Consider the following 26,725-nt stretch of genomic DNA (forward strand, 5'->3'; position numbering starts at 1 on the left):
TAAAATGTATTTGCCCATAGGAATTAATGGGGCTGCGTTAGGAGCTAAACGCTGCTTTTTTGCAGGTGTTATGTTTTTTTTCCAGCCGGCTCTCCCCCATTGATTCCTATGGGGAAATCGTGCACAAGCACGTTTAGCCAGCTCACCGCTAATGTAAGCAGCGCTAGTATTGAGGTGAGATGTGGAGCAAAATTTTGCTCTTCGCTTACTTTTTTGCGGTTAACGCCGGGTTTTTAAAAACCCGTAACACCAGCGCTGTCTGTAAGTGAGCGGTGAGCATAAACTGCTCGTTAGCGCCGCACCCCTCCTAACGCAAAACTCGTAATCTAGGTGATAGGGTTTCTGAGCTAAAGAGTCTTTATTTACACAAGAGAGAGAGATAAAGAAAAACACGCAAAGCATGTTTCTGTTTTTTGAGAAAGAATTCTGTGTGTACAGCAATCTGAAATAGTTTATTCATGCTCTTTAAATAGACTGCAAGTCAACAGTAACACATTCTGTGAAAATGTAAACACAATCACACTTATTTACAATGATAGCTACAGATAAGCTGGTATTCAGGTGCTATGATCCATAACTTAGCAGCTGTTATGCACAAGTAGAGGTGACATAAGACTAGCTTGGAAGCTGCATAGTTGTTCTTGCTAAGACAGTTACAAAAAAGTTGAAAGGCTTCAAATCTTACTGTGTAAAAGAGGAAACATTAAACAAAAGGTGAGAAATTTAGATAAGCTTTGTGTTCAATGAGTTTAGGTAAGATACTATCAGATAAAGCAACTGAAGCAAAAACATGAAGGAAATAGATTCAGAAGACAATTACATAGTTATGGGGAATCGGAAATAAGCAGTATGACTGAATAAGGGATATTACTATTGTGAGCTAAAGAAACGTTGAGGTAAAATTTCTTCATTTTACATAGAGATGTCCACGTGATATTTTCTTGTCAGCTTTTTACAGCTATGCTGCATCACTTTCAAGTGATTTAGCATATGTTTTATGTCCCTTTAATATATTTGCAGAGACAGGTGACAACAATTTATACTGCTTAGTTCTATCATTGAATGCTAAGAAAGCTTTTGACAGTGTACAGTGATAATATTTATAGAAGGTTCTTGTGATATTTAGTTTCCGCCTGCAATTAGATTTCTGTGTATTGCATTTTGATCCATTTACCAGGCTTTTCAAAATTTCTCCTGAGCTTACCTAACTGTAAGCCTGTAAGCATTTACTCTATTGCAAGGCGCTTTCCTATACTTCTCTGTGGGAGGCAACAATTCCATGACACTGGCAGAATTTTGAAAGCATCATCTCCACCTACATTGAAGGTCTAATTTAAAAGAAACTTTTATATTGCCAATCAATACTATGTAATGTACGTGTCAACCTAAAACGTAACCTTGTTTGTTACAATACAACAGGGAATCTAGGACATAAATAATAAACTTATAGGATCTGGGGGATTGTGGGTATATTGTAGATGTCTATACACTGTATTATGTATATGTATTATACTGTAAAATACTATAATATGTATGTAAAGTCTTTTTGTGATTTAACCCTTTCATGACAGGGTTATAAACGATCGCGAGATTACAATTATGGGATCGGATCTGGGGGGTGTCCCTATGATGGTAGGAACGCCCTCCAGACCGCGATCAAATCCTGCAAGCCTAGTAGGTTTCAGGAAAGCCGTTTGCGATGACGTTGTATTCCGTCATAACGGCTTTAAAACCCAGTGCCGTTGTGACGGAATACAACGGCATAACGGCATTAATAGGTTAAATAAACATGTTTTTAACATTTGCTTTGTTTTTCTTTCTTTTAAGGAAAAAGATTTTGTATTCTGGATATTAATATTAAATACAAGACATTAGCTACGGCATTTTTGTTTTACCAAAGTGCTTTTTTTTTATCTTTTTACTGTGTAATACATGTTTTTTGGTATTTCTATAGTGGTTAACACTGCACTGAAAATGTTTAAACTTATAATATTGCGACCCCACTGTAACAAACATGTAAAGAACATGTTTGCTATAGTGCTCTACACTTCTTTACAGATGGGACGTTAAAAAAATATAATAGATAGGCAGAAAATCTAGCGCTGCGGAATTTGTTGGTGCTCTACAAATAACCGATAATAATAATAATAATAATAATAATAATGTTGCTCTAAAAATGAGTGTTCTTCTTAAAGGGACATTCAAGTCAAAATAAACTTTTATGATTCAGAAAGAGCCTGCGGCTTTAAGACACTTTCCAATTTACTTCCATTATCAAATTTTGCACACAGTCTTTTTATAAGCACACTTTCTGGGGAACAAGATCTTACTGAGCATGTGCACAAGTTCACAGGGTATACTTATGCTAGTCTATGATTGGCTGATGTCTATCACATGATACAGGGGGCCAGGAAATGGGAGAAAAATAAATGTGTCTGAAAAAAAATCTATTGCTTATGTTAAATCATTGTCTTTTTATTATGCACTTGTCAATTACGCAATTCTACTGCACTGAGTGGTTCTTTAAAATGACTCTCTCTTTTCAATGTATCACTATCTCCATTCGTATGCGGTTTCAATGTCTGTTCTCTCAGTATATATGGGGAGGGAAAAAGCCCACAGTAATCCGAAAATACTTTGGGCGATCTAACACTTCCAAATGTATTTCTATACCATAATGAAGCCAGGCTAAATCAAATCTCTGCTCACTTAGGAAAAAGTGCATTGTGGGGAGCTTGAACAGGATTACCTCCCTAAAGTATTAAATAAAGAAGAACTGATGTGGGTACCAGACTATCAGAGGAGTGATATGGGTATTGCTAATGGTTTCTAAGGCTTTTAATTTAATGGGATATTACAAACTTAAAATGTAAATAAAGCAAGATTATAAACATGTGGGTGTGTATAATTCCTTCTAGCGAGGCTGGAGTGCCTCCATCATGCTTAAAGGGACAGTCTAGGCCAAAATAAACTTTCATGATTCATATAGAGAATGTAATTTTAAACAATTTTCCAATTTACTTTTATCACCAATTTTGCTTTGTTCTCTTGGTATTCTTAGTTGAAAGCCTAACCTAGGAGGTTCATATGCTAATTTCTTAGACCTTGAAGCCCACCTCTTTCAGATTGCATTTTAACAGTTTTTCACCACTAGAGGGTGTTAGTTCACGTATTTCATATAGATAACACTGTGCTCGTGCACGAGAAATTATCTGGGAGAAGGCACTGTTTGGCTAGACTGCAAGTCTGTCAAAAGAACTGAAAAAAGGGGCAGTTTGCAGAGGCTTAGATACAAGATAATCACAGAGGTTAAAAGTATATTATTATAACTGTGTTGGTTATGCAAAACTGGGAAATGGGTAATAATATAATTTATGCTTACCTGATAAATTCATTTCTCTTGTAGTGTATCCAGTCCACGGATCATCCATTACTTATGGGATATTCTCCTTCCCAACAGGAAGTTGCAAGAGGATCACCCACAGCAGAGCTGCTATATAGCTCCTCCCCTCACTGCCATATCCAGTCATTCGACCGAAACAAGATGAGAAAGGAGAACCCATAGGGTGCAGTGGTGGCTGTAGTTTAATTTAAAATTTAGACCTGCCTTAAAAGGACAGGGCGGGCCGTGGACTGGATACACTACAAGAGAAATACATTTATCAGGTAAGCATAAATTATGTTTTCTCTTGTTAAGTGTATCCAGTCCACGGATCATCCATTACTTATGGGATACCAATACCAAAGCTAAAGTACACGGATGATGGGAGGGACAAGGCAGGATTAAACGGAAGGAACCACTGCCTGAAGAACCTTTCTCCCAAAAACAGCCTCCGAAGAAGCAAAAGTATCAAATTTGTAAAATTTTGAAAAGGTGTGAAGTGAAGACCAAGTCGCAGCCTTGCAAATCTGTTCAACAGAGGCCTCATTTTTAAAGGCCCAGGTGGAAGCCACAGCTCTAGTAGAATGAGCTGTAATCCTTTCAGGGGGCTGCTGTCCAGCAGTCTCATAGGCTAAGCGAATTATGCTCCGAAGCCAAAAAGAAAGAGGGAAGATGTTTGGCGAAAATCTTTAGTAGCTTGTAAGTAAAACTTCAAGGCACGGACTACGTCCAGATTATGTAAGAGACGTTCCTTCTTCGAAGAAGGATTAGGACACAATGATGGAACAACAATCTCTTGATTGATATTCTTGTTAGAAACCACCTTAGGTAAAAACCCAGGTTTGGTACGCAGAACTACCTTATCTGCATGAAAAATCAGATAAGGAGAATCACATTGTAAGGCAGATAGCTCAGAGACTCTTCGAGCCGAGGAAATAGCCATCAAAAACAGAACTTTCCAAGATAAAAGTTTAATATCAATGGAATGAAGGGGTTCAAACGGAACTCCTTGAAGAACTTTAAGAACCAAGTTTAAGCTCCACGGGGAAGCAACAGTTTTAAACACAGGCTTAATTCTAACCAAAGCCTGACAAAATGCCTGGACGTCTGTGACCTCTGCCAGATGCTTGTGCAAAAGAATAGACAGAGCAGAAATCTGTCCTTTTAAAGAACTAGCTGATAATCCTTTGTCTTGGAGAAAAGACAATATCCTAGGAATCCTAACCTTACTCCATCAATAATTCTTGGATTCACACCAAGAAAGATATTTACGCCATATCTTATGGTAGATTTTCCTGGTGACAGGCTTTCGTGCCTGTATTAAGGTATCAATGACTGACTCGGAGAAGCCACGCCTTGATAGAATCAAGCGTTCAATCTCCATGCAGTCAGTCTCAGAGAAATTAGATTTGGATGATTGAAAGGACCTTGTATTAGAAGTCCATGGTGGAAAGGATGACATGTCCACTAGGTCTGCATACCAGGTCCTGCGTGGCCACGCAGGCGCTATCAGAATCACTAATGCTCTCTCCTGCTTGATTTTGGCAATCAGTCGAGGGAGCAGAGGAAACAGTGGAAACACATAAGCCAGGTTGAAGAACCAAGGAGCTGCTAGAGCATCTATCAGCGTCGCTCCCGGGTCCCTGGACCTGGATCCGTAACAAGGAAGCTTGGCGTTCTGGCAAGACGCCATGAGATCCAGTTCTGGTTTGCCCCAACGATGGATCAGTTGAGCAAACACCTCCGGATGGAGTTCCCACTCCCCCGGATGAAAAGTCTGACGACTTAGAAAATCCGCCTCCCAGTTCTCTACGCCTGGGATGTGGATCGCTGACAGGTGGCAAGAGTGAGACTCTACCCAGCGAATTATCTTTGAGACTTCTAACATCGCTAGGGAACTCCTGGTTCCCCCTTGATGATTGATGTAAGCCACAGTCGTGATGTTGTCCGACTGAAATCTGATGAACCTCAGGGTTGCTAACTGAGGCCAAGCCAGAAGAGCATTGAATATAGCTCTTAACTCCAGAATATTTATTGGGAGGAGTTTCTCCTCCTGAGTCCACGATCCCTGATCCTTCAGGGAGTTCCAGACTGCGCCCCAACCTAGAAGGCTGGCATCTGTTGTTACAATCGTCCAATCTGGCCTGTGAAAGGTCATACCCTTGGACATATGGACCCGAGATAGCCACCAGAGAAGAGAATCTCTGGTCTCTTGATCCAGATTTAGTAGAGGGGACAAATCTGAGTAATCCCCATTCCACTGACTTAGCATGCATAATTGCAGCGGTCTGAGATGCAGGCGCGCAAATGGCACTATGTCCATTGCCGCTACCATTAAGCAGATTACTTCCATGCACTGAGCCACTGACGGACGTGGAATGGAATGAAGGACACGGCAAGCATTTAGAAGTTTTGATAACCTGGACTCCGTCAGGTAAATTTTAATTTCTACAGAATCTATAAGAGTCCCTAGGAAGGAGACTCTTGTGAGTGGGGATAGAGAACTCTTTTCCACGTTCACTTTCCACCCATGCGACCTCAGAAATGCCAGAACTATCTCTGTATGAGACTTGGCAATTTGAAAGCTTGACGCCTGTATCAGGATGTCGTCTAGATACGGAGCCACCGCTATGCCTCGCGGTCTTAGAACCGCCAGAAGTGAGCCCAGAACCTTTGTAAAAATTCTCTGGGCTGTAGCCAACCCGAAGGGAAGAGCTACAAATTGGTAATGCCTGTCTAGAAAGGCAAACCTTAGGAACCGATGATGATCTTTGTGAATCGGTATGTGAAGGTAGGCATCCTTTAAGTCCACTGTGGTCATGTACTGACCCTCTTGGATCATGGGTAGGATGGTCCGAATAGTTTCCATTTTGAATGATGGAACTCTGAGGAATTTGTCTAAGATCTTTAGATCCAAGATTGGTCTGAAGGTTCCCTCTTTCTTGGGAACCACAAACAGATTTGAATAAAACCCCTGTCCCTGTTCCGTCCGCGGAACTGGATGGATCACTCCCATTACTAGGAGGTCTTGCACACAGCTTAGGAATGCCCGTTTCTTTATCAGGTTTGCTGATAACCTTGAAAGATAAAATATCCCTTGTGGAGGAGAAGCTTTGAAGTCCAGAAGATATCCCTGAGATATGATCTCCAACGCCCAGGGATCCTGAACATCTCTTGCCCACGCCTGGGCGAAGAGAGAAAGTCTGCCCCCCACTAGATCCGTTTCCGGATAGGGGGCCGTTCCTTCATGCTGTCTTGGGGGCAGCAGCAGGCTTTCTGGCCTGCTTGCCCTTGTTCCAGGACTGGTTAGGTTTCCAGGCCTGTCTGGAATTAGCAACAGTTCCCTCTTGTTTTGAAGCGGAGGAAGTTGATGCTGCTCCTGCCTTGAAATTTCGAAAGGCACGAAAATTAGACTGTTTGGCCTTTGATTTGGCCCTGTCCTGATGAAGGGTATGACCCTTACCTCCAGTAATGTCAGCAATAATTTCCTTCAAGCCAGGCCCGAATAAGGTCTGCCCCTTGAAAGGAATGTTGAGTAACTTAGACTTTGAAGTCACGTCAGCTGACCAGGATTTAAGCCATAGCGCCCTACGCGCCTGGATGGCGAATCCGGAATTCTTAGCCGTTAGTTTAGTGAAATGAACAATGGCATCAGAAACAAATGAATTAGCTAGCTTAAGCGTTCTAAGCTTGTCAATAATTTCCTCCAATGGAGCTGTATGGATGGCCTCTTCCAGGGCCTCAAACCAGAATGCCGCCACAGCAGTGACAGGCGCAATGCATGCAAGGGGCTGCAAAATAAAACCTTGTTGAATAAACATTTTCTTAAGGTAACCCTCTAATTTTTTATCCATTGGATCTGAAAAAGCACAACTGTCCTCAACCGGGATAGTGGTACGCTTTGCTAAAGTAGAAACTGCTCCCTCCACCTTAGGGACCGTCTGCCATAAGTCCCGTGTAGTGGCGTCTATTGGAAACATTTTTCTAAATATAGGAGGTGGGGAAAAGGGCACATCGGGTCTATCCCACTCCTTGCTAATAATTTCTGTAAGCCTTTTAGGTATAGGAAAAACGTCAGTACACACCGGCACCGCATAGTATCTATCCAGCCTACACAATTTCTCTGGAATTGCAACTGTGTTACAGTCATTCAGAGCAGCTAATACCTCCCCAAGCAATACACGGAGGTTCTCAAGCTTAAATTTAAAATTAGAAATCTCTGAATCAGGTTTCCCCGAGTCAGAGATGTCACCCACAGAATGAAGCTCTCCGTCCTCATGTTCTGCATACTGTGACGCAGTATCAGACATGGCTCTTACAGCATTTGTGCGCTCTGTATCTCTCCTAACCCCAGAGCTATCGCGCTTGCCTCTTAATTCAGGCAATCTAGATAATACCTCTGACAGGGTATTATTCATGATTGCAGCCATGTCCTGCAAGGTAATCACTATGGGCGTCCCTGATGTAATTGGCGCCATATTAGCGTGCGTCCCCTGAGGTGAAGGGTCTGACACGTGGGGAGAGTTAGTCGGCATAACTTCCCCCTCGACAGAACCCTCTGGTGATAATTCTTTTATAGATAAAGACTGATCTTTACTGTTTAAGGTGAAATCAATACATTTAGTACACATTCTCCTATGGGGCTCCACCATGGCTTTTAAACATAATGAACAAGTAGGTTCCTCTGTGTCAGACATGTTTAAACAGACTAGCAATGAGACTAGCAAGCTTGGAAAACACTTTAAAACAAGTTTACAAGCAATATAAAAAACGTTACTGCGCCTTTAAGAAACACAAATATTCCCAAATTTTGAAATAACAGTGAAAAAATGCAGTTACACTAACGAAATTTTTACAGTGTATGTAATAAGTTAGCAGAGCATTGCACCCACTTGCAAATGGATGATTAACCCCTTAATACCAAAAACGGAATAACAAATGACAAAAACGTTTTTTAAACAGTCACAACAACTGCCACAGCTCTACTGTGGCTTTTTACCTCCCTCAATACGACTTTTGAAGCCTTTTGAGACCTTCAGAGAAGTCCTGGATCATGCAGGAAGAAGCTTGATGTCTGTGTCTGTAATTTTTGCTGTGCAAAAAAAAACCGCCAAAATAGGCCCCTCCCACTCATATTACAACAGTGGGAAGCCTCAGGGAACTGTTTCTAGGCAAAATTCAAGCCAGCCATGTGGAAAAAACTAGGCTCCAATAAGTTTTATCACCAAACATATGTAAAAAACGATTAAACATGCCAGCAAACGTTTTAAAATACACTTTTATAAGAGTATGTATCTCTATTAATAAGCCTGATACCAGTCGCTATCACTGCATTTAAGGTTTTACTTACATTACTTCGGTATCAGCAGCATTTTCTAGCAAATTCCATTCCCTAGAAAAATATTTTAACTGCACATACCTTATTACAGGAAAACCTGCACGCTATTCCCCCTCTGAAGTTACCTCACTCCTCAGAATATGTGAGAACAGCAAAGGATCTTAGTTACTTCTGCTAAGATTATAGAAAACGCAGGCAGATTCTTCTTCTAAATACTGCCTGAGATAAACAGTACACTCCGGTACCATTTAAAAATAACAAACCTTTGATTAAAGAAATAAACTAAGTATAAAACACCACAGTCCTCTTACGACCTCCATCTTAGTTGAGAGTTGCAAGAGAATGACTGGATATGGCAGTGAGGGGAGGAGCTATATAGCAGCTCTGCTGTGGGTGATCCTCTTGCAACTTCCTGTTGGGAAGGAGAATATCCCATAAGTAATGGATGATCCGTGGACTGGATACACTTAACAAGAGAAAAAGGGATTATCTATCTTTTAAAACAATAAAAATTCTGGTGTAGACTGTCCCTTTAAATATGGTAATATTTACATAACCCTGCAACATTCATCCCTGCACATGAAATCCACCAGGCTTTTTAAGAGGTGCATCCCTTACTTGAAGAACATTGGAACATGAAATTTACAGTAAATACATAGTTAAACACTTTCTTAACTACTAGTCCTAAAGCCTGTGTACACGGGACATTTTTTGTAGTACAGCGGTCCCACCCCTTGCTCTCTCTCTCCCCCTCTCTTTTGCTATCTTTCTCCCCCCCTCTCTTATGCGCTCTCTCCCCCTTTCTTATGCGCTCTCTCCCCCTCTCTTTTGCATTCTCTCTCCCCCCTCTCTTGCTCTCTCTCGCTCCTCTCTTTTGCTCTCTCCCCTCTCTTTTTCTCTCTCTCTCCCCTCTATTTTGCTCTCTCTCAACCCCTCTCTTTTGCTCTCTCTCTCTCCCCTCTCTTTTGCTCTCTCTCCCCCCTCTTTTGCTCTCTCTCCTCTCTTTTGCTCTCTCCCCTCTCTTTTTCTCTTTTTCTCTCTCCCCCCTCTTTTGCTCTCTCTCTCCCCTCTCTTTTGCTCTTTCCCCTCTCTTTTGCGCTCTCTCTCCCCTCTCTTTTGCGCTCTCTCTCCCCTCTCTTTTGCGCCCTCTCTTTTGCTCTCTCACTCTCCCCCCTCTTTTTCTCTCTCTCTCTCCCCTCTCTTTTGCTCTCTCTCCCCTCTCTTTTGCTCTCTCTCTCCCCTCTCTTTTGGTCTCTCTCTCCCCTCTCTTTTGGTCTCTCTCCCCTCTCTTTTGGTCTCTCTCCCCTCTCTTTTGCGCTCTCTCTCCCCTCTCTTTTGCGCTCTCTCCCCCTCTCTTTTGGTCTCTCTCTCCCCTCTCTTTTGCTCTCTCTCTCCTCTCTTTTGCTCTCTCTCCCCTCTCTTTTGCTCTCTATCTCCCCTCTCTTTTGCTCTCTCTCCCCTCTCTTTTGCTCTCTCTCTCTCTTCCCCTCTTTTGCTCTCTCTCTCCCTCCCTCTTTTGCTCTCTCTAACCTCTTTTGCTCTCTCTCCCCCCTCTTTTGCTCTCTCCCCTCTCTTTTGCTCTCTCTCTCCCCCCTCTCTTTTGCTCTCTCTCTCCTCTCTTTTGCTCTCTCTCCCTTCTCTTTTGCTCTCTCTCTCCCCTCTCTTTTGCTCTCTCTCTCCCCTCTCTTTTGCTCTCTCTCTCCCTCCCTCTTTTGCTCTCTCTCTCCCTCCCTCTTTTGCTCTCTCTCTCCCTCCCTCTTTTGCTCTCTCTCTCCCTCCCTCTTTTGCTCTCTCTCTCCCTCCCTCTTTTGCTCTCTCTCCCCTCTTTTGCTCTCTCTCCCCCCTCTTTTGCTCTCTCCCCTCTCTTTTGCTCTCTCTCCCCTCTCTTTTGCTCTCTCTCCCCTCTCTTTTGTTCTCTCTCCCCTCTCTTTTGTTCTCTCTCCCCTCTCTTTTGTTCTCTCTCCCCTCTCTTTTGCTCTCTCTCCCCTCTCTTTTGCTCTCTCTCCCCTCTCTTTTGCTCTTTCTCCCCTCTCTTTTGGTTTCTCTCTCCCCTCTCTTTTGCTCTCTCTCCCCCCTCTTTTGCGCTCTCTCCCTCTCTTTTGCTCTCCCCACTCCCGCCTGACCACGCCCATGCGACCCATTCCCGCTCACGCCCCATCACGGCACTCCCGCCAGCCATGCCCCCTTATCACTGCCACTCCACCCGACCATGCCCCGGCCACTTCCGCACATCCTCTCTCTTCTGCTGGCAGATCCTAAAGGCCAGGTATATTTGTCCTTGCGCAGTCTCTACTACGCATGACTGCATTGGACAAACATACTTGGTCTTATATTATATTTGATGAATATTGCATAAGAGAGAGAGACAGAAAGAGAGAGAGAGAGAGAAAAAAGAAAGATAAAGAGAGAAAAAGTGAGAGAGAGAAAAAGAGAGCGAGAGAAAGAGAAAGAGAGAGAAAGGAGAGAAAGAGAGAGAAAGGAGAGAAAGAGAGAGAAAGGAGAGAAAGGAGAGAAAGGAGAGAAAAAGAGAGAGAAAGGAGAGAAAGAGAGAGAGAGAGAGAGAGAAAGGAGAGAAAGGACAAAAAGGGAGAGGTGATAATAATCCAGCTGTTGTCTTCCCCCTCTAGTTGATGTTTCCAACTGCTATGAACTTTTATTTTTTCTAATACCTATCTTTGAGCCCTTATAACCTTTATGCGTTTTTTATTTCAATAATTGTTATTAGACAGTGTTATTTTGAATGCAATTTTATTTTTTTATGTAACTTTTAATTCGAGCATAATGGTTAACCAGAGCTCTGAGATGGCACTATCCCAACTTACTTTTACTTACTTTTCCCAACTTACTTTAACTTTTGATTCGTAATATGCACTCTACTTCTGATGCACACAAACAGGCGCGATAAACCAGATATCGCTCACAAACAATAGTTAGCGCACCACTCATAATCTAGTCCACAATGTGATGTTTCATAGTTTATATAATGTATAATGCATATATTAAAAATGAATGTCCCTTTAAGTATAGATCTATTAGTTAAGATTAAAGTCCCATTTAAAAACTGGATATTACTGAAAACCCTTATTCTTGAAAGGTCTACTTAAATCAGACTTGACCTTCAGATAGAAAGAGCCATTCACTTTTTCAGACATTTTGGCATTTTTAACTTCAGGGAAGAATATAGTAGATTGTAGTTTCATTGTGTATAGAGTAGACTAAATGATGGACACTAGTCCTAGTGAGGTTTATAACGCTGTAGAACTGAATAGTAATGTTACTGAGTAATAACGCTATAAAACTGACTAGTAATGTTACTGTATAATAACGCTGTAGAACTCACTAGTAATGTTACTGTGTAATAACGGTATAGAACTGACTAGTAATGTTACTGAGTAATAACCCTGTAGAACAGACTAGTAATGTTACTGTGAAATAACGCTGTAGAACTGACTAGTAATATTACTGTGAAATAACGCTATAGAACTGACTAGTAATGTTACTGTATAATAACGCTATAGAACTGACTAGTAATGTTACTGTATAATAACGCTATAGAACTGACTAGTAATGTTACTATGTAATAACGCTGTAGAACAGACTAGTAATGTTACTGTGAAATAAAGCTGTAGAACTGACTAGTAATGTTACTGTGTAATAACGCTATAGAACTATTAATGTTACTGTGTAATAACGCTACAGAGTTAAGGAGTAAAGCTACAGAGGTGTGTAATGATTATTCAGTATACAGCTGCCAAACTGAATACACAAGCATGCACCAAGAAGCCTTTTATTAGTTTTACTAGCATCACAATAAGTAATAATTATTTGGTTAACTTGATTATTGCTGTCCTCACTGTGTGGAAGATATATATATATATATATATATATATATATATATATATATATATATATATATATATATATACACATACACACACATATTAGAAGAATGATAAAGAATTGTATAACAGTGGTATAGAAAACCATTTAATCTTTCAGTACTGTATATGTAACAATACTATAGAAATCTAAAATAATGTTTATTTAAAGAGGCATTAAACCCTTTGAGATTGCTATAAAACTTATTATGTTAAGTTAAAGAAAACTTGCAATATACTTTCATTATTTTGTCCCCTTTTCATGTAATTTAATTATAAGAATTCTTGGCTTTCCAATTCCTGCTATAAACAGAAGGGCAGAGTCAAGGCTTAACAGTGCTGTAAATCACATAGTCATCGGTTGCACACTCTAGTGACCCATTAATAAACTTTCCTCAGTTGGCCTCAGCAGATAAGGAAGCCTTGGAAACAAAATGGAGGTACGTATGGCTTTAGGAACACTTAGGGCTAGATTTAGTAAAGCTGAGGCGTACAGGGGCGCGTATATGCGCCCCTGTACGCCTCAGCTCGCCTATGGCAGGGCGAAAGTACCCGCAGGTATTCGGCATTGCACACGAGCGCAATCCCGCCCCCTGCCCGCACAAAGCCAATCACGCGCAGGCAGGAGCTGTCAATCTCCTCGGTCTGACTAGACCGAGGAGATTGAATTTCGCCACATTAGAGGTGGCGAAGAGGCTAAGGAAGCAGCGGTCTGGTGACCGCTGCTTGATAAATGACAGCGAGCAAGTTCTTGTGAGAACTTGCAGCCGTAGGGCGTTAATAAATCTAGCCCTAAAACTTTACACAATGTTGTATTGTAGTTTTAGAGCAGCAGCAGCACACTGGAATCAGTCAGCAATGATATGGAGGAACCATATCCCGTGGTTTAGAGCCAGAGAAAGGTATTTCTGTAAAAATATATGTTGAATTCAGTAGAAAAAAATCTTACATTATTGCCCAGATTTGGATTCTTGCTCAAATGTGAAAATGGGTAATATTCCTGGTTTCATACACTGGCAGGTGGATTAAAATAAAAAAATGCAATGAAACAATTATTTGAAAAATTATTGCTGTATTTTAAGTGAACATTCAATCATTCAAAGGTTTTCAACTGTATTGACCATTTTCTCTCAAAAATTCACGTTTTTTGGATTTTTAATCTGGGCTCAATTTATCTTGTTTGAACTCTTAGTTTCATTTTTGGAGAAGTGTGTGTGTGAAAACTAACATATACAACTGACTTAGAATATATATCTGTTTCGATCCATATGTCAATATCTATTTAATTCTGCTATCACTGGAAAAAGAAAGGTCTGTTCTTTTAAATATAGTATATGAAAAACATATATTTATATGTAAGAGGGGACATATAGTTTAGGGAACTAACCCTCTTTTGGAAGTAAAATCATATTAAAAAAATAAATGTATGGGGTGGAGCTAACTCTGGAGCTGAACGGTCGCACATCACGTCAGTTCCGGCTACATTATATGTAAAAAAAAACGTTTGGCGACCGTTCAGGCTCTAATGTTTTACTACTATTGTGAACTTACAGGCAGGTGACTTAATTATTTAAAATGCAGAGAGGGACACTTTGTGGATGGAACCTCACTGCTATGGCGCCTAACTTGCTGATCAGAGACTTCGAGAGCGGCCATTTTTCTATCCACGTGGCGATCAGCGTTAGAAGCGAGTCTGACTAACTGCGGCTTTACTACCTCCCATAGAGGATCCTACTAAACAATTGTAAAATGGAGCTGACAACATACATTTGTCAGTATATGGCTGGGTTATAACACAATATATTTAATAATTATCCTTTAAACTAAAAACCCAATAAAATATGCATATACCAAAAACCATAAAATTAATATAAATTCCAGAATTCTTTATTATTAGTTAATATCTATGAACACATTGAAATATATTTGTAGGAACCAGAATATGAATCAATACTATACACGTTTAAAACTATTAAGATATGCTATGCAAAGTTCATAAAAGTTGTCTTATTCACAATAGCCTTCCAAATCAGAGTTGCATTTAAAATGTCACAATGAGACTAAGATATAATCCACTAACATTCAGACTTGATTCTAACACAATTCTAATTTAAAACATCAAAATAGTATCTATTATCTATGCAAAAACCAATTGTCCTTTGCTAATTTATCTAAATTGAAATAAATTCACAGTTACAATTTAAAACTATGTAAATTTTCCAGGATAAATTGTTTAGCACTAAGGATTAGTATAAAATACACAGACTATGAAATACTATTTTTGCAATTAATGAGAAAAGTTAGCCCAGCATTGCTATGGTAAACTGTATCTTAAACGCAGCCAATTTTCAGTTACCAGTTAGCTCAGCAGCATGCCCTTTCCTCCTTTTTGCACTGACTTAAATATGTTTTCAATCATTGATGAAACCATGTGGGAGGCCCTTGCGGAAATTGATCATCCTATTGGTCACCTGGGAAGCATCTCTCTGATTGGTCTATGTTGGAATATGCTGCTATAGACATACACAGTGCTGGCAGTGCAGTTTCTGTTGGAATATGCTGCTCTAGACATACACAGTGCTGGCAGTGCAGTTTCTTTAGGGGTATGATGCTATAGACATACACAGTGCTGGCAGTGCAGTTTCTGTTGGAATATGCTGCTATAGACATACACAGTGCTGGCAGTGCAGTTTCTGTTGGACTATGCTGCTATAGACATACACAGTGCTGACAGTGCCGTTTCTGTAGGAGTATAATGCTACAGACATACACAGAGCTGACAGTGCAGTTTCTGTAGGAGTATGATGCTATAGACATACACAGTGCTGACAGTGCAGTTTCAGTAGGGGTATGATGCTATAGACATACACAGTGCTGGCAGTGCAGTTTCTGTAGGAGTATGATGCTATAGACATACACAGTGCTGGCAGTGCAGTTTCTGTAGGAGTATGATGCTATAGACATACACAGTGCTGACAGTGCAGTTTCTGTAGGAGTATGATGCTATAGACATACACAGTGCTGGCAGTGCAGTTTATGTAGGAGTATGATGCTATAGACATACACAGTGCTGGCAGTGCAGGTTCTGTAGGAGTATGATGCTATAGACATACACAGTGCTGGCAGTGCAGTTTCTGTAGGAGTATGATGCTATAGACATACACAGTGCTGGCAGTGCAGTTTCTGTAGGAGTATGATGCTATAGACATACAAAGTGCTGGCAGTGCAGTTTCTGTAGGAGTATGCTGCTATAGACATACACAGTGCTGGCAGTGCAGTTCCTGTAGGGGTATGATGCTATAGACATACAAAGTGCTGGCAGTGCAGTTTCTGTAGGAGTATGATGCTATAGACATACAAAGTGCTGGCAGTGCAGTTTCTGTAGGAGTATGATGCTATAGACATACACAGTGCTGGCAGTGCAGTTCCTGTAGGAGTATGATGCTATAGACATACACAGTGCTGGCAGTGCAGTTCCTGTAGGAGTATGATGCTATAGACATACACAGTGCTGGCAGTGCAGTTTCTTTAGGGGTATGATGCTATAGACATACACAGTGCTGGCAGTGCAGTTTCTGTAGGAGTATGATGCTATAGACATACACAGTGCTGGCAGTGCAGTTCCTGTAGGAGTATGATGCTATAGACATACACAGTGCTGGCAGTGCAGTTTCTGTAGGAGTATGATGCTATAGACATACACAGTGCTGGCAGTGCAGTTCCTGTAGGAGTATGATGCTATAGACATACACAGTGCTGGCAGTGCAGTTTCTTTAGGGGTATGATGCTATAGACATACACAGTGCTGGCAGTGCAGTTTCTTTAGGGTTATGATGCTATAGACATACACAGTGCTGACAGTTCAGTTTCTGTAGGAGTATGATGCTATAGACATACACAGTGCTGGCAGTGCAGTTTCTGTATGGGTATGATGCTATAGACATACACAGTGCTGGCAGTGCAGTTCCTGTAGGAGTATGATGCTATAGACATACACAGTGCTGGCAGTGCAGTTTCTGTATGGGTATGATGCTATAGACATACACAGTGCTGTCAGTGCAGTTTCTGTATGGGTATGATGCTATAGACATACACAGTGCTGGCAGTGCAGTTTATGTAGGAGTATGATGCTATAGACATACACAGTGCTGTCAGTGCAGTTTCTGTATGGGTATGATGCTATAGACATACACAGAGCTGGCAGTGCAGTTTCTGTAGGAGTATGATGCTATAGACATACACAGGGCTGGCAGTACAGTTTATGTAGGAGTATGATGCTATAGACATACACAGTGCTGGCAGTGCAGTTTCTGTAGGAGTATGATGCTATAGACATACACAGTGCTGACAGTGCTGTTTCTGTAGGAGTATAATGCTACAGACATACACAGTGCTGGCAGTGCTATTTCTGTAGGAGTATGATGTTGTAGACATACACAGTGCTGGCAGTGCTGTTTCTGTAGGAGTATGATGCTATAGACATACAGAGTGCTGGCAGTGCAGTTTCTGTAGGAGTATGATGCTATAGACATACACAGTGCTGACAGTGCAGTTTCTTTAGGGGTATGATGCTATAGACATACACAGAGCTGACAGTGCCGTTTCTGTAGGAGTATAATGCTACAGACATACACAGTGCTGGCAGTGCTGTTTCTGTAGGAGTATGATGTTGTAGACATACACAGTACTGGCAGTGCTGTTTCTGTAGGAGTATGATGCTATAGACATACACAGTGCTGGCAGTGCTGTTTCTGTAGGAGTATGATGCTATAGACATACACAGTGCTGGCAGTGCTGTTTCTGTAGGAGTATGATGCTATAGACATACACAGTGCTGGCAGTGCAGTTTCTGTAGGAGTATGATGCTATAGACATACACAGTGCTGGCAGCGCAGTTTCTGTAGGAGTATGCTGCTATAGGCATACATGGTGCTGGCAGTGCAGTTCCTGTAGGAGTATGGTGCTATAGACATACACAGTGCTGCAGTGCAGTTTATGTAGGAGTATGGTGCTATAGACATACACAGTGCTGGCAGTGCAGTTCCTGTAGGAGTATGCTGCTATAGACATACACAGTGCTGGCAGTGCAGTTTCTGTAGGAGTATGATGCTATAGACATACACAGTGCTGGCAGTGCAGTTTCTGTAGGAGTATGCTGCTATAGACATACACAGTGCTGGCAGTGCAGTTCCTGTAGGAGTATGCTGCTATAGACATACACAGTGCTGGCAGTGCAGTTTCTGTAGGAGTATGATGCTATAGACATACACAGTGCTGGCAGTGCAGTTCCTGTAGGAGTATGCTGCTATAGACATACACAGTGCTAGCAGTGCAGTTTCTTTAGGAGTATGATGCTATAGACATACACAGTGCTAGCAGTGCAGTTTCTGTAGGAGTATAATGCTACAGACATACACAGTGCTGGCAGTGCTGTTTCTGTAGGAGTATGATGCTATAGACATACACAGTGCTGGCAGTGCAGTTTCTGTAGGAGTATGCAGCTATAGGCATACATGGTGCTGGCAGTGCAGTTTCTGTAGGAGTATAATGCTACAGACATACACAGTGCTTGCAGTGCAGTTTCTGTAGAAGTATGATGCTATAGACATACACAGTGCTTTACAGAGAAGCAAGGGGCATGTGATTAAAAGCAGGGAAAATAATGAGCTTGTATACAAACAATGGATTTTTAATCCTTGAACTAGGATACAATTAGCCCCTTAAGCTTAACCTTTATACATATTTAAATACATTTTTATTGTTGTTATTGTAACTTTATATGATTTTATAACATTTATTTTGTATGCAGATTTTTTGCATGGCAATGCTTAATTGTTGCCATATACTATGAGTATATAGAATGCCTTTAATGTGCCTTTAAGTTTTGGATACTGATATTATTATGATTCTTTTGTAAGGCACCAAATTTTGTAGTGCCATTAAAATGGGACACTAGCTAAAAATAGAGAGTGATAAAACAGGAATTATTTTTCCTCCCACTAAAGCATTTTGGCAAAATGCCTCTGAAAATATTTGTTTTCATAGAAATGTAGTGTTAAAAATATATTTTGTTAATTGTATGACAGAAATAATTGGAATTCAGTGTGGCATATGAAACGTTTGGTGAACACAATCATATTGTTTCACTACCTGCACCAGTAGTTTAAGCCGTGTGATCCTCTGGAATGGAAGGATAAGGAATGAGGAGAAGGGAAGGCCTCGGCACATCGGATGTGTCTCCAACTGCGCAATTACGTCACGGAATTCTGTCCTCTCCTGACTGAACGACAAAAACAGAGACATGAGAGATCTACACTGTGATTAATTAATAAAAAGAAAGGGAGGAACTAATGAATAAACCAAGAACACCAAGTAAAAAAGAATGAACTGGATAGTTGATTAGAAATATCTATCATTCTGATAGCAGCAAGTCTAGGACAGTCACATGATTTAATACGCTAAGGGTATGAATCAACACAGTACAAATATCAGCGCTACAAAATTCTACAGCACTATACAAATATATGGTAAAAATAATAAAATGCCATGAGATCCAATTCTGCGGAACAGATTGCTCTATATGAGAGAGGGTTACAAGTCTTATAGAACTTACTTGTACAATACTTTTAAAGCAACAACAAAGTCAAAATTAAACTTTCAGGATTCAGATAGAGCATACAATTTTAAACAACTTTCCAACTAAAGGACCAGTAAATTCAGTAGATTTGCACAATCAACAAATGCATGATAAAAAGACAATGCAATAGCACTTAATCTGAACTTCAAATGAGTAGTGGATTTTTTTCTGACAAATTTCAAAGTTATGTCTATTTCTACTCCCCCTGTATCATGTGACAGCCATCAGCCAATCCCAAATGCATATACATATACTCTGTGAATTCTTGCACACGAAAGTGTAAATATAAAAAGACTGTGCACATTTTCTTAATGGGAGTAAATTGCAAAGTTGTATAAAATTGCCTGCTCTATCTTAATCATTAAAGTTTAATTTTGACTTGAATGTCCCTTTAACCAATATGTTGCTCCATTCTCTTGGTATCCTTTGCTGAAGGAGCAGTAATGCACTCCTGGTAGCTAGCTGAATACATCGGCTGAGCATATGTACATATAGTTTGCAAGAAGATACCACAAACAAAGCAAATTAGATAATATAGGTAAAAGTGAAGGTGGTTTAAAAATTGCTTTAAATTATCTATCTGAATCATCATGAAAGTGTAATTTTGATTTTACTATTCCTTTAATGAAGAGATATATTCTGCTGGTGGGGAGACGAGCGTTTTAAAGAGAAGGCAGGATTTTTTACTCCTTAATGTTTCCTCCGCCGACCATTACTAAGCTTGCAATTTAACAGAAAGAGGATATCGATATCAGGTTATGCCTATAAGGAATGACAGAGAATAATTGTGTCTGCTCCTACTCTTAATGTCCTGCCATACAAGTCGCACCCTTTAAAAACATGCATAACCCACTTTGTAGCAAACTCAATAAAGATCGCTATTTCTATATTCATGTTTGGTAGAGTGGGGATTGATCAGCTTACTAACTTAGAACATTACACAGGCCAGCTGCAGAATCATACTCTACTCACTTGCAGCTTGTGAGGAGGCGTGGGCTACAACCATTACTCCTATACCATGTAATTCCCTCCCTCTGTTTCCTGCCTTCCTTTTCTTCTCTCTATTGCTCCCTCCCTCAGTGGCTCAAAAATACTACATGTGGACTCCAGATTCAGAGCACAATACACAACACACATTGCCTACAAATACTGTTTGTCCTCCCAATCATTTTTTTATTGACTCACTGGGGCCTATCTATCAAGCTCTGAATGGAGCTTGAGGCCCTGTGTTTCTGGTGAGCCTGCAGGCTCCCCAGAAACAGCAGTTATGAAGTAGCGGTCTAAAGACCGCTGCTCCATAACCCTGTCCGTCTGCTCTGAGCAGGCGGACAGACATCGCCGGAATTCAACCCGATCAAGTACAATTGGGTTGATTGACACACCCTGCTGACGGCTGATTGGCCGCGAGTCTGCAGGGGGCGGCGTTGCACCAGCAGCTCACAAGAGCTGCTGGTGCAATGCTGAATACGGAGAGCGTATTGCTGTTCGCATTCAGCGATGTCTGTCGGACCTGATCCGCACTGTCGTATCAGGTCCGACAGACATTTGATAAATTGGCCTCACTGTCTTCCACCATGGAACAGTCCACAAAATACACCCAGAAACTCATTACACATTTTTAAAATATATACATTATATTATATGTATATATAAAACAGGTCCAAGATTCTAAAGGACCATTTTTGAAGATGAAACTCCCAAAAGTTCCCAACTAAAACTGCTACTGGTGATGTGGTTAGAATTCTGAATTGGATCCTGGAGATATTAGAAGCCTATTCGCAGAAGGATAAATTGTGTGTAAGGTGAGGGAGTCTAGCAGAGCTATTTAGAATATGCTGGAATGGAGATAATCTGTTGAGATGTATGCACTTTAACCCCTTAACGACCGACGACGTATGCCATACGTCCTCAAAAAAAAGCACTTAACGACCGAGGACGTATGGCATACGTCGTCGGTTTAACAGAGCACTGGAAGCAATCGAAATCGCTTCCAGCTGCTCTAACAGTATTGCAGGCTTGCCTTGAGGTCTAGGCATCCTGCAATACTGTTCCCGAGTGCCGGGACCGGATTGATCACTCCCCCACGAGTGATCACTTCCGGTTTCGCTCCACGTGGAGCCCGGCAGTGTTTCAGAGCATCGGAAGCGATCGGACACGCTTCCGATGCTCTGCTTGTGTGCTAAGTGCCTCGGTGGGTCGAGGCACTTAGTTGGTTATTAAATAATAAATTAAAATTAAAAAAAAAAAAACGGATAAATTAAAAAAAAAAGCCCAAATAGCCCCCCCCTCCCCCTTCACTAGGCATCCAAGATGGCGATGCCCAGTGCATCATGGGGCCTCTGGGGGTGTCCCTAGCCTGCATCATCATAGGGGCAAGCTAGGGTCACCCAATCTGAGCCTCCCACCCTAAAAAAAATAATAATAATAAAATACCCCATTTGTCTGATCATGTCAATATTTGTAAATATTGAGTATGATCAGTGTGGATCTCCCTCCCTCTCCTCACTTGCCATTTTGTTGGAGAGAGAGAGAGAGAGAGACCTGTATTTAGCAGAGAGAAAGATTTATTTCTTTTATTTGTTAAAAAATATAGAACCAAAGGCTCTTTTCAGAGCCATTAACCCCTAGCTTGCCAGTGATCACTATATATCACTGGCAGTAGCATAGGTGCACTTTTTTTTTGCTGCATTTTGCTGTCTGTGCATTTTTTTAGGGGTTAATTTTGTTGTTGTAATTTTTTAAAAACCCAAAGGCTCTTTTCAGAAACATTTAGTTAATTTAATTTAATTTTCAGAGCCATTAACCCCTAGCTTGCCAGTGATCACTATATATCACTGGCAGTAGCATAGGTGCACTTTTTTTTTTGCTGCATTTTGCTGTCTGTGCATTTTTTTAGGGGTTAATTTTGTTGTTGTAATTTTTTAAAAACCCAAAGGCTCTTTTCAGAAACATTTAGTTAATTTAATTTAATTTTCAGAGCCATTAACCCCTAGCTTGCCAGTGATCGCTATAAATCACTGGCAGTTGCATAGCTGTACTTTTTTGCTGTCTGTGCATTTTTTTAGGGGTTCATTTTGTTGTTGTAATTTTTTAAAAACCCAAAGGCTCTTTTCAGAAACATTTAGTTAATTTAATTTAATTTTCAGAGCCATTAACCCCTAGCTTGCCAGTGATTGCTATAAATCACTGGCAGTTGCATAGCTGTACTTTTTTGCTGTCTGTGCATTTTTTTAGGGGTTAATTTTGTTGTTGTAATTTTTTAAAAACCCAAAGGCTCTTTTCAGAAACATTTAGTTAATTTAATTTTCAGAGCCATTAACCCCCTAGCTTGCCAGTGATCACTATAAATCACTGGCAGTAGCATAGCTGTACTTTTTTGCTAGTTAATTTAGTTAATTAATTTAGTTAATTTAATTTAATTTTCAGAGCCATTAACCCCTAGCTTGCCAGTGATCGCTATAAATCACTGGCAGTTGCATAGCTGTACTTTTTTGCTGTCTGTGCATTTTTTTTAGGGGTTAATTTTGTTGTTGTAATTTTTTAAAAACCCAAAGGCTCTTTTCAGAAACATTTAGTTAATTTAATTTTCAGAGCCATTAACCCCTAGCTTGCCAGTGATCGCTATAAATCACTGGCAGTAGCATAGCTGTACTTTTTTGCTAGTTAATTTAGTTAATTAATTTAGTTAATTTAATTTAATTTTCAGAGCCATTAACCCCTAGCTTGCCAGTGATCGCTATAAATCACTGGCAGTTGCATAGCTGTACTTTTTTGCTGTCTGTGCATTTTTTAGGGGTTAATTTTGTTGTTGTAATTTTTTAAAAACCCAAAGGCTCTTTTCAGAAACATTTAGTTAATTTAATTTAATTTTCAGAGCCATTAACCCCTAGCTTGCCAGTGATCGCTATAAATCACTGGCAGTAGCATAGCTGTACTTTTTTGCTAGTTAATTTAGTTAATTAATTTAGTTAATTTAATTTTTTTTAGTAATTGTTTTCTGTGACAGATACAAAAATGTCACAGAAAAGATATAGTGCTGAGGAGGCGTATGCCATCCTTGCGTCAGAGTCAGATGCCTCTATTTCTGACTCAGACCCCAATTTTGACCCTGCCATGTGCTCAGATACATCACTAGATGCAGTCTCAACTGATAGTGATGTATCTGTGGCTGCTAGCCCCCCTGCCAGCCCCCCTGCCAGAAGGAGGCGTGTTGCTACCATTGCTGCTGAAGAGTGGGTAACGCCTCATCTCCAGAGGCCAGATATCCCACCCTTCACAGCAAATGCTGGCATAAATATAGATGTGGCAGGTTTTAGCCCCCAGCAGTTTCTGGAAGTGTTTCTGGGCGATGATATATTGGGGAACATTGTCGCCCAAACTAATTTATATGCCCATCAGTTCCGTGCTGCAAAGCCTGGAACATATTTGGCAAAGCAGCAATGGGCCCCCATCAATGTGCCAGAATTCAAAAAATTCTGGGCATTGACTATGCTGATGGGCATCATAAAGAAACCCTCCATTCGCTCCTACTGGAGTAGTAGCCCCATCTGCTCTACCCCCATTTTCTCCCAGACTATGTCGAGGAAGAGGTATGAAATGATTCTGCATTTCATGCACTTCAGCGACAACAGCCTGTGCCCCCCTAGGGAGCATCCCCAATTTGACAGGCTGTATAAAATCCGCCCCCTGATAACCCACTTTTCTGCCAGGTTTGCAGAGGCTTATACACCTGGAAGGAATATATGCGTTGATGAATCCCTAATGAAGTATAAGGGAAGGCTGGGATTCAAGCAGTATATTCCTTCCAAACGCTCCAGATATGGGGTAAAGGTGTATAAGCTCTGTGACAGCGAGACTGGGTATACTCAGGCCTTCCGGGTGTATGAGGGAAAGGATAGCCACCTTGACCCTCCAGGTTGCCCAGAACATATGGGAACCACTGACAAGATTGTCTGGGACCTGATATTACCCCTAATGAACAAAGGGTATCACTTGTACTTTGACAATTTTTATACAAGTGTCCTTTTGTTCAAGCTACTGTATTGCTTTGATACAGTAGCTTGCGGTACAATTAAAAAGAACCGCGCAGGTTTCCCAGGACAACTTGTACACACCCGGCTACGAAGGGGGGAGACCTCAGCTCTGCGCCAAGAGGAGCTGTTGGCACTTAAGTACAGAGACAAGAAGGATGTATACCTTCTTACCACCATCCACACAGAGAGGACGGTGGCGGTTTCTGTACGTGGCAGAGCTGAGATCATAAGGAAGCCAGTGTGCATCAAGTCTTATAACCGGCATATGGGTGGGGTTGATCTGGCTGATCAGCTGCTGCAGCCCTACCTAATTATGCGGAAGACAAGGGCCTGGTACAAAAAGGTTGCAATTTACCTAATGCAGATTGCAACCCACAACGCTTTTTTGTTGTTCAAAAAAGCAAACCCCAGAGTTAAAAAAACTTTTTTACAGTTTCAGCTCCAGATTATTACTGGGATTTTGTACCATGATGCACCTGCTCCCCGGGCGGTGATGGGAGAGAGCAGAGTTGGGGCAACTCATTTTATTTTTAAAATCCCCCCTACTGCCGCAAAGCAGAAACCACAAAAAAAATGCAGAGTCTGTACCAAGAGGGGGAAGAGAAGGGACACCATATATCACTGTCCTGATTGCCCTGGACAGCCTGCACTCTGCATTGGGGACTGCTTCAAGCGGTACCATACAATGGTCAATTTTTAAAAAAATAAATACATTTGGTGTTATATATATATATATATATTTTTTTTTTGGTTATGTTTACTGTTAGATGGTTTTTTTTTTTTTTTTTAATTTTACTGTGCCAGATTTTTACATTTCACTACTCTATTTTTTTCTAAAATTGGGCCTGTTATTTTTTATTAACCAAAACCCCTGTCAAACCTATGCATGGGGGACATAGGTGTTCTCAGGGTGCCTTGCAAAAAACAACCTGAAGTATGTTTTTGTAATAACTTACAACAGTCTCTCCTAAATCATAGTCAAAAAGCAATGTGTCTGTAAAAATGAAAATTGAAAAATTACCACCATACACTTTCTCCAATTTTTTGGGCTAAAACGGTTGCTTCAAAGGCATCAAAGCACACCATATACAATACCTTGGGGTGTCAACATTTAAAAAATATACACTTTCATGGCAATAAAAAAAAAAGTGGGGTATGCGATAGGCCACAAACTAAAGATAGGCCTATCAGAAGAAATACTCTCATTGTTAATAACTAAAATCACAAGTCATAAATTTGTAACATAACCTTCCCAAAATCCTGGCAAACCTATGCATGGGGGGCATAGGTGTACTCAGGGTGCCTTGCAGAAAACAACCTGAAGTATTCTTTTGCAATAACTTACAACAGTCTCTCCTAAATCATAGTCAAAAAGCAATGTGTCTGTAAAAATGAAAATTGAAAAATAACCACCATACACTTTCTCCAATTTTTTGGGCTAAAACGGTTGCTTCAAAGGCATCAAAGCACACCATATACAATACCTTGGGGTGTCAACATTTAAAAAATATACACTTTCATGGCAATAAATAAAAGTGGGGTATGCAATAGGCCACAAACTAAAGATAGGCCTATCAGAAGAAATACTCTCATTGTTAATAACTAAAATCACAAGTCATAAAATTGTAACATAACCTTCCCAAAATCCTGGCAAACCTATGCATGGGGGGCATAGGTGTACTCAGGGTGCCTTGCAGAAAACAACCTGAAGTATTCTTTTGCAATAACTTACAACAGTCTCTCCTAAATCATAGTCAAAAAGCAATGTGTCTGTAAAAATGAAAATTGAAAAATAACCACCATACACTTTCTCCAATTTTTTGGGCTAAAACGGTTGCTTCAAAGGCATCAAAGCACACCATATACAATACCTTGGGGTGTCAACTTTTCAAATATAGGCACATTCATGGAAAACAAATAAATTGGGGTATGTTAAAAGACCCCCCAAAAAGACGATAGGCAAAGAAAATATGTTAAATGTGAAAAAAAATCACAAACGCATGTCAGACATTTGGCATTGCACCCCCCAAACAAGCCACCAAACCTATGCATAGGTGGTATCACTGAACTCAGGAGATGTTGGTGACCACATATTGGTGTCTTCTTTGGTAGTAACACATAACAGGAGCTGTGAATCCATGTCTAAAGTACAATGTATGTGAACAATAACACAAAAATATGAATGCCCAATAGTTTGACAAAGACTAGTGGTTAAATTAGTGCATGGAAAGTGTTAAAATACCTGCATTTGAAATACCCTAGGAAGTCTACTTTTCAAAAATATATGGTTTGATTGAGGTAAATTACATTGGCCGGCTTCAGAAATGTCTTAAATAGGACATGGGTGCATGGGATGTGAAAATTCAAAGTGGAAAAAATGGAATGGGCTTCCTAAAAATAAGGCCTTTTAGCCCCCAGAGAACCCAACACACCTATACATGGGTGGCATCACTGTAC

The 26,725-nt window shown here is 40.6% G+C and overlaps 1 protein-coding gene across 3 annotated transcripts in view; it reads right to left on the minus strand.

Moving 5' to 3' along the window:
* NGEF (neuronal guanine nucleotide exchange factor) overlaps positions 1-26,725 on the minus strand; it is a 336,405-nt gene that overhangs the window by 31,555 nt on the left and 278,125 nt on the right. For all 3 annotated transcript variants that reach the window (XM_053709926.1, XM_053709925.1, XM_053709927.1), the window contains one exon: positions 18,749-18,878. In XM_053709926.1, coding sequence (XP_053565901.1) covers positions 18,749-18,878 — 130 coding nt within the window. The remainder of the gene's footprint in view (positions 1-18,748; positions 18,879-26,725) is intronic.

The sequence above is a fragment of the Bombina bombina genome, chromosome 4, assembly GCF_027579735.1.
Source record: "Bombina bombina isolate aBomBom1 chromosome 4, aBomBom1.pri, whole genome shotgun sequence".
NCBI classification, from domain to species: Eukaryota; Metazoa; Chordata; class Amphibia; order Anura; family Bombinatoridae; genus Bombina; species Bombina bombina.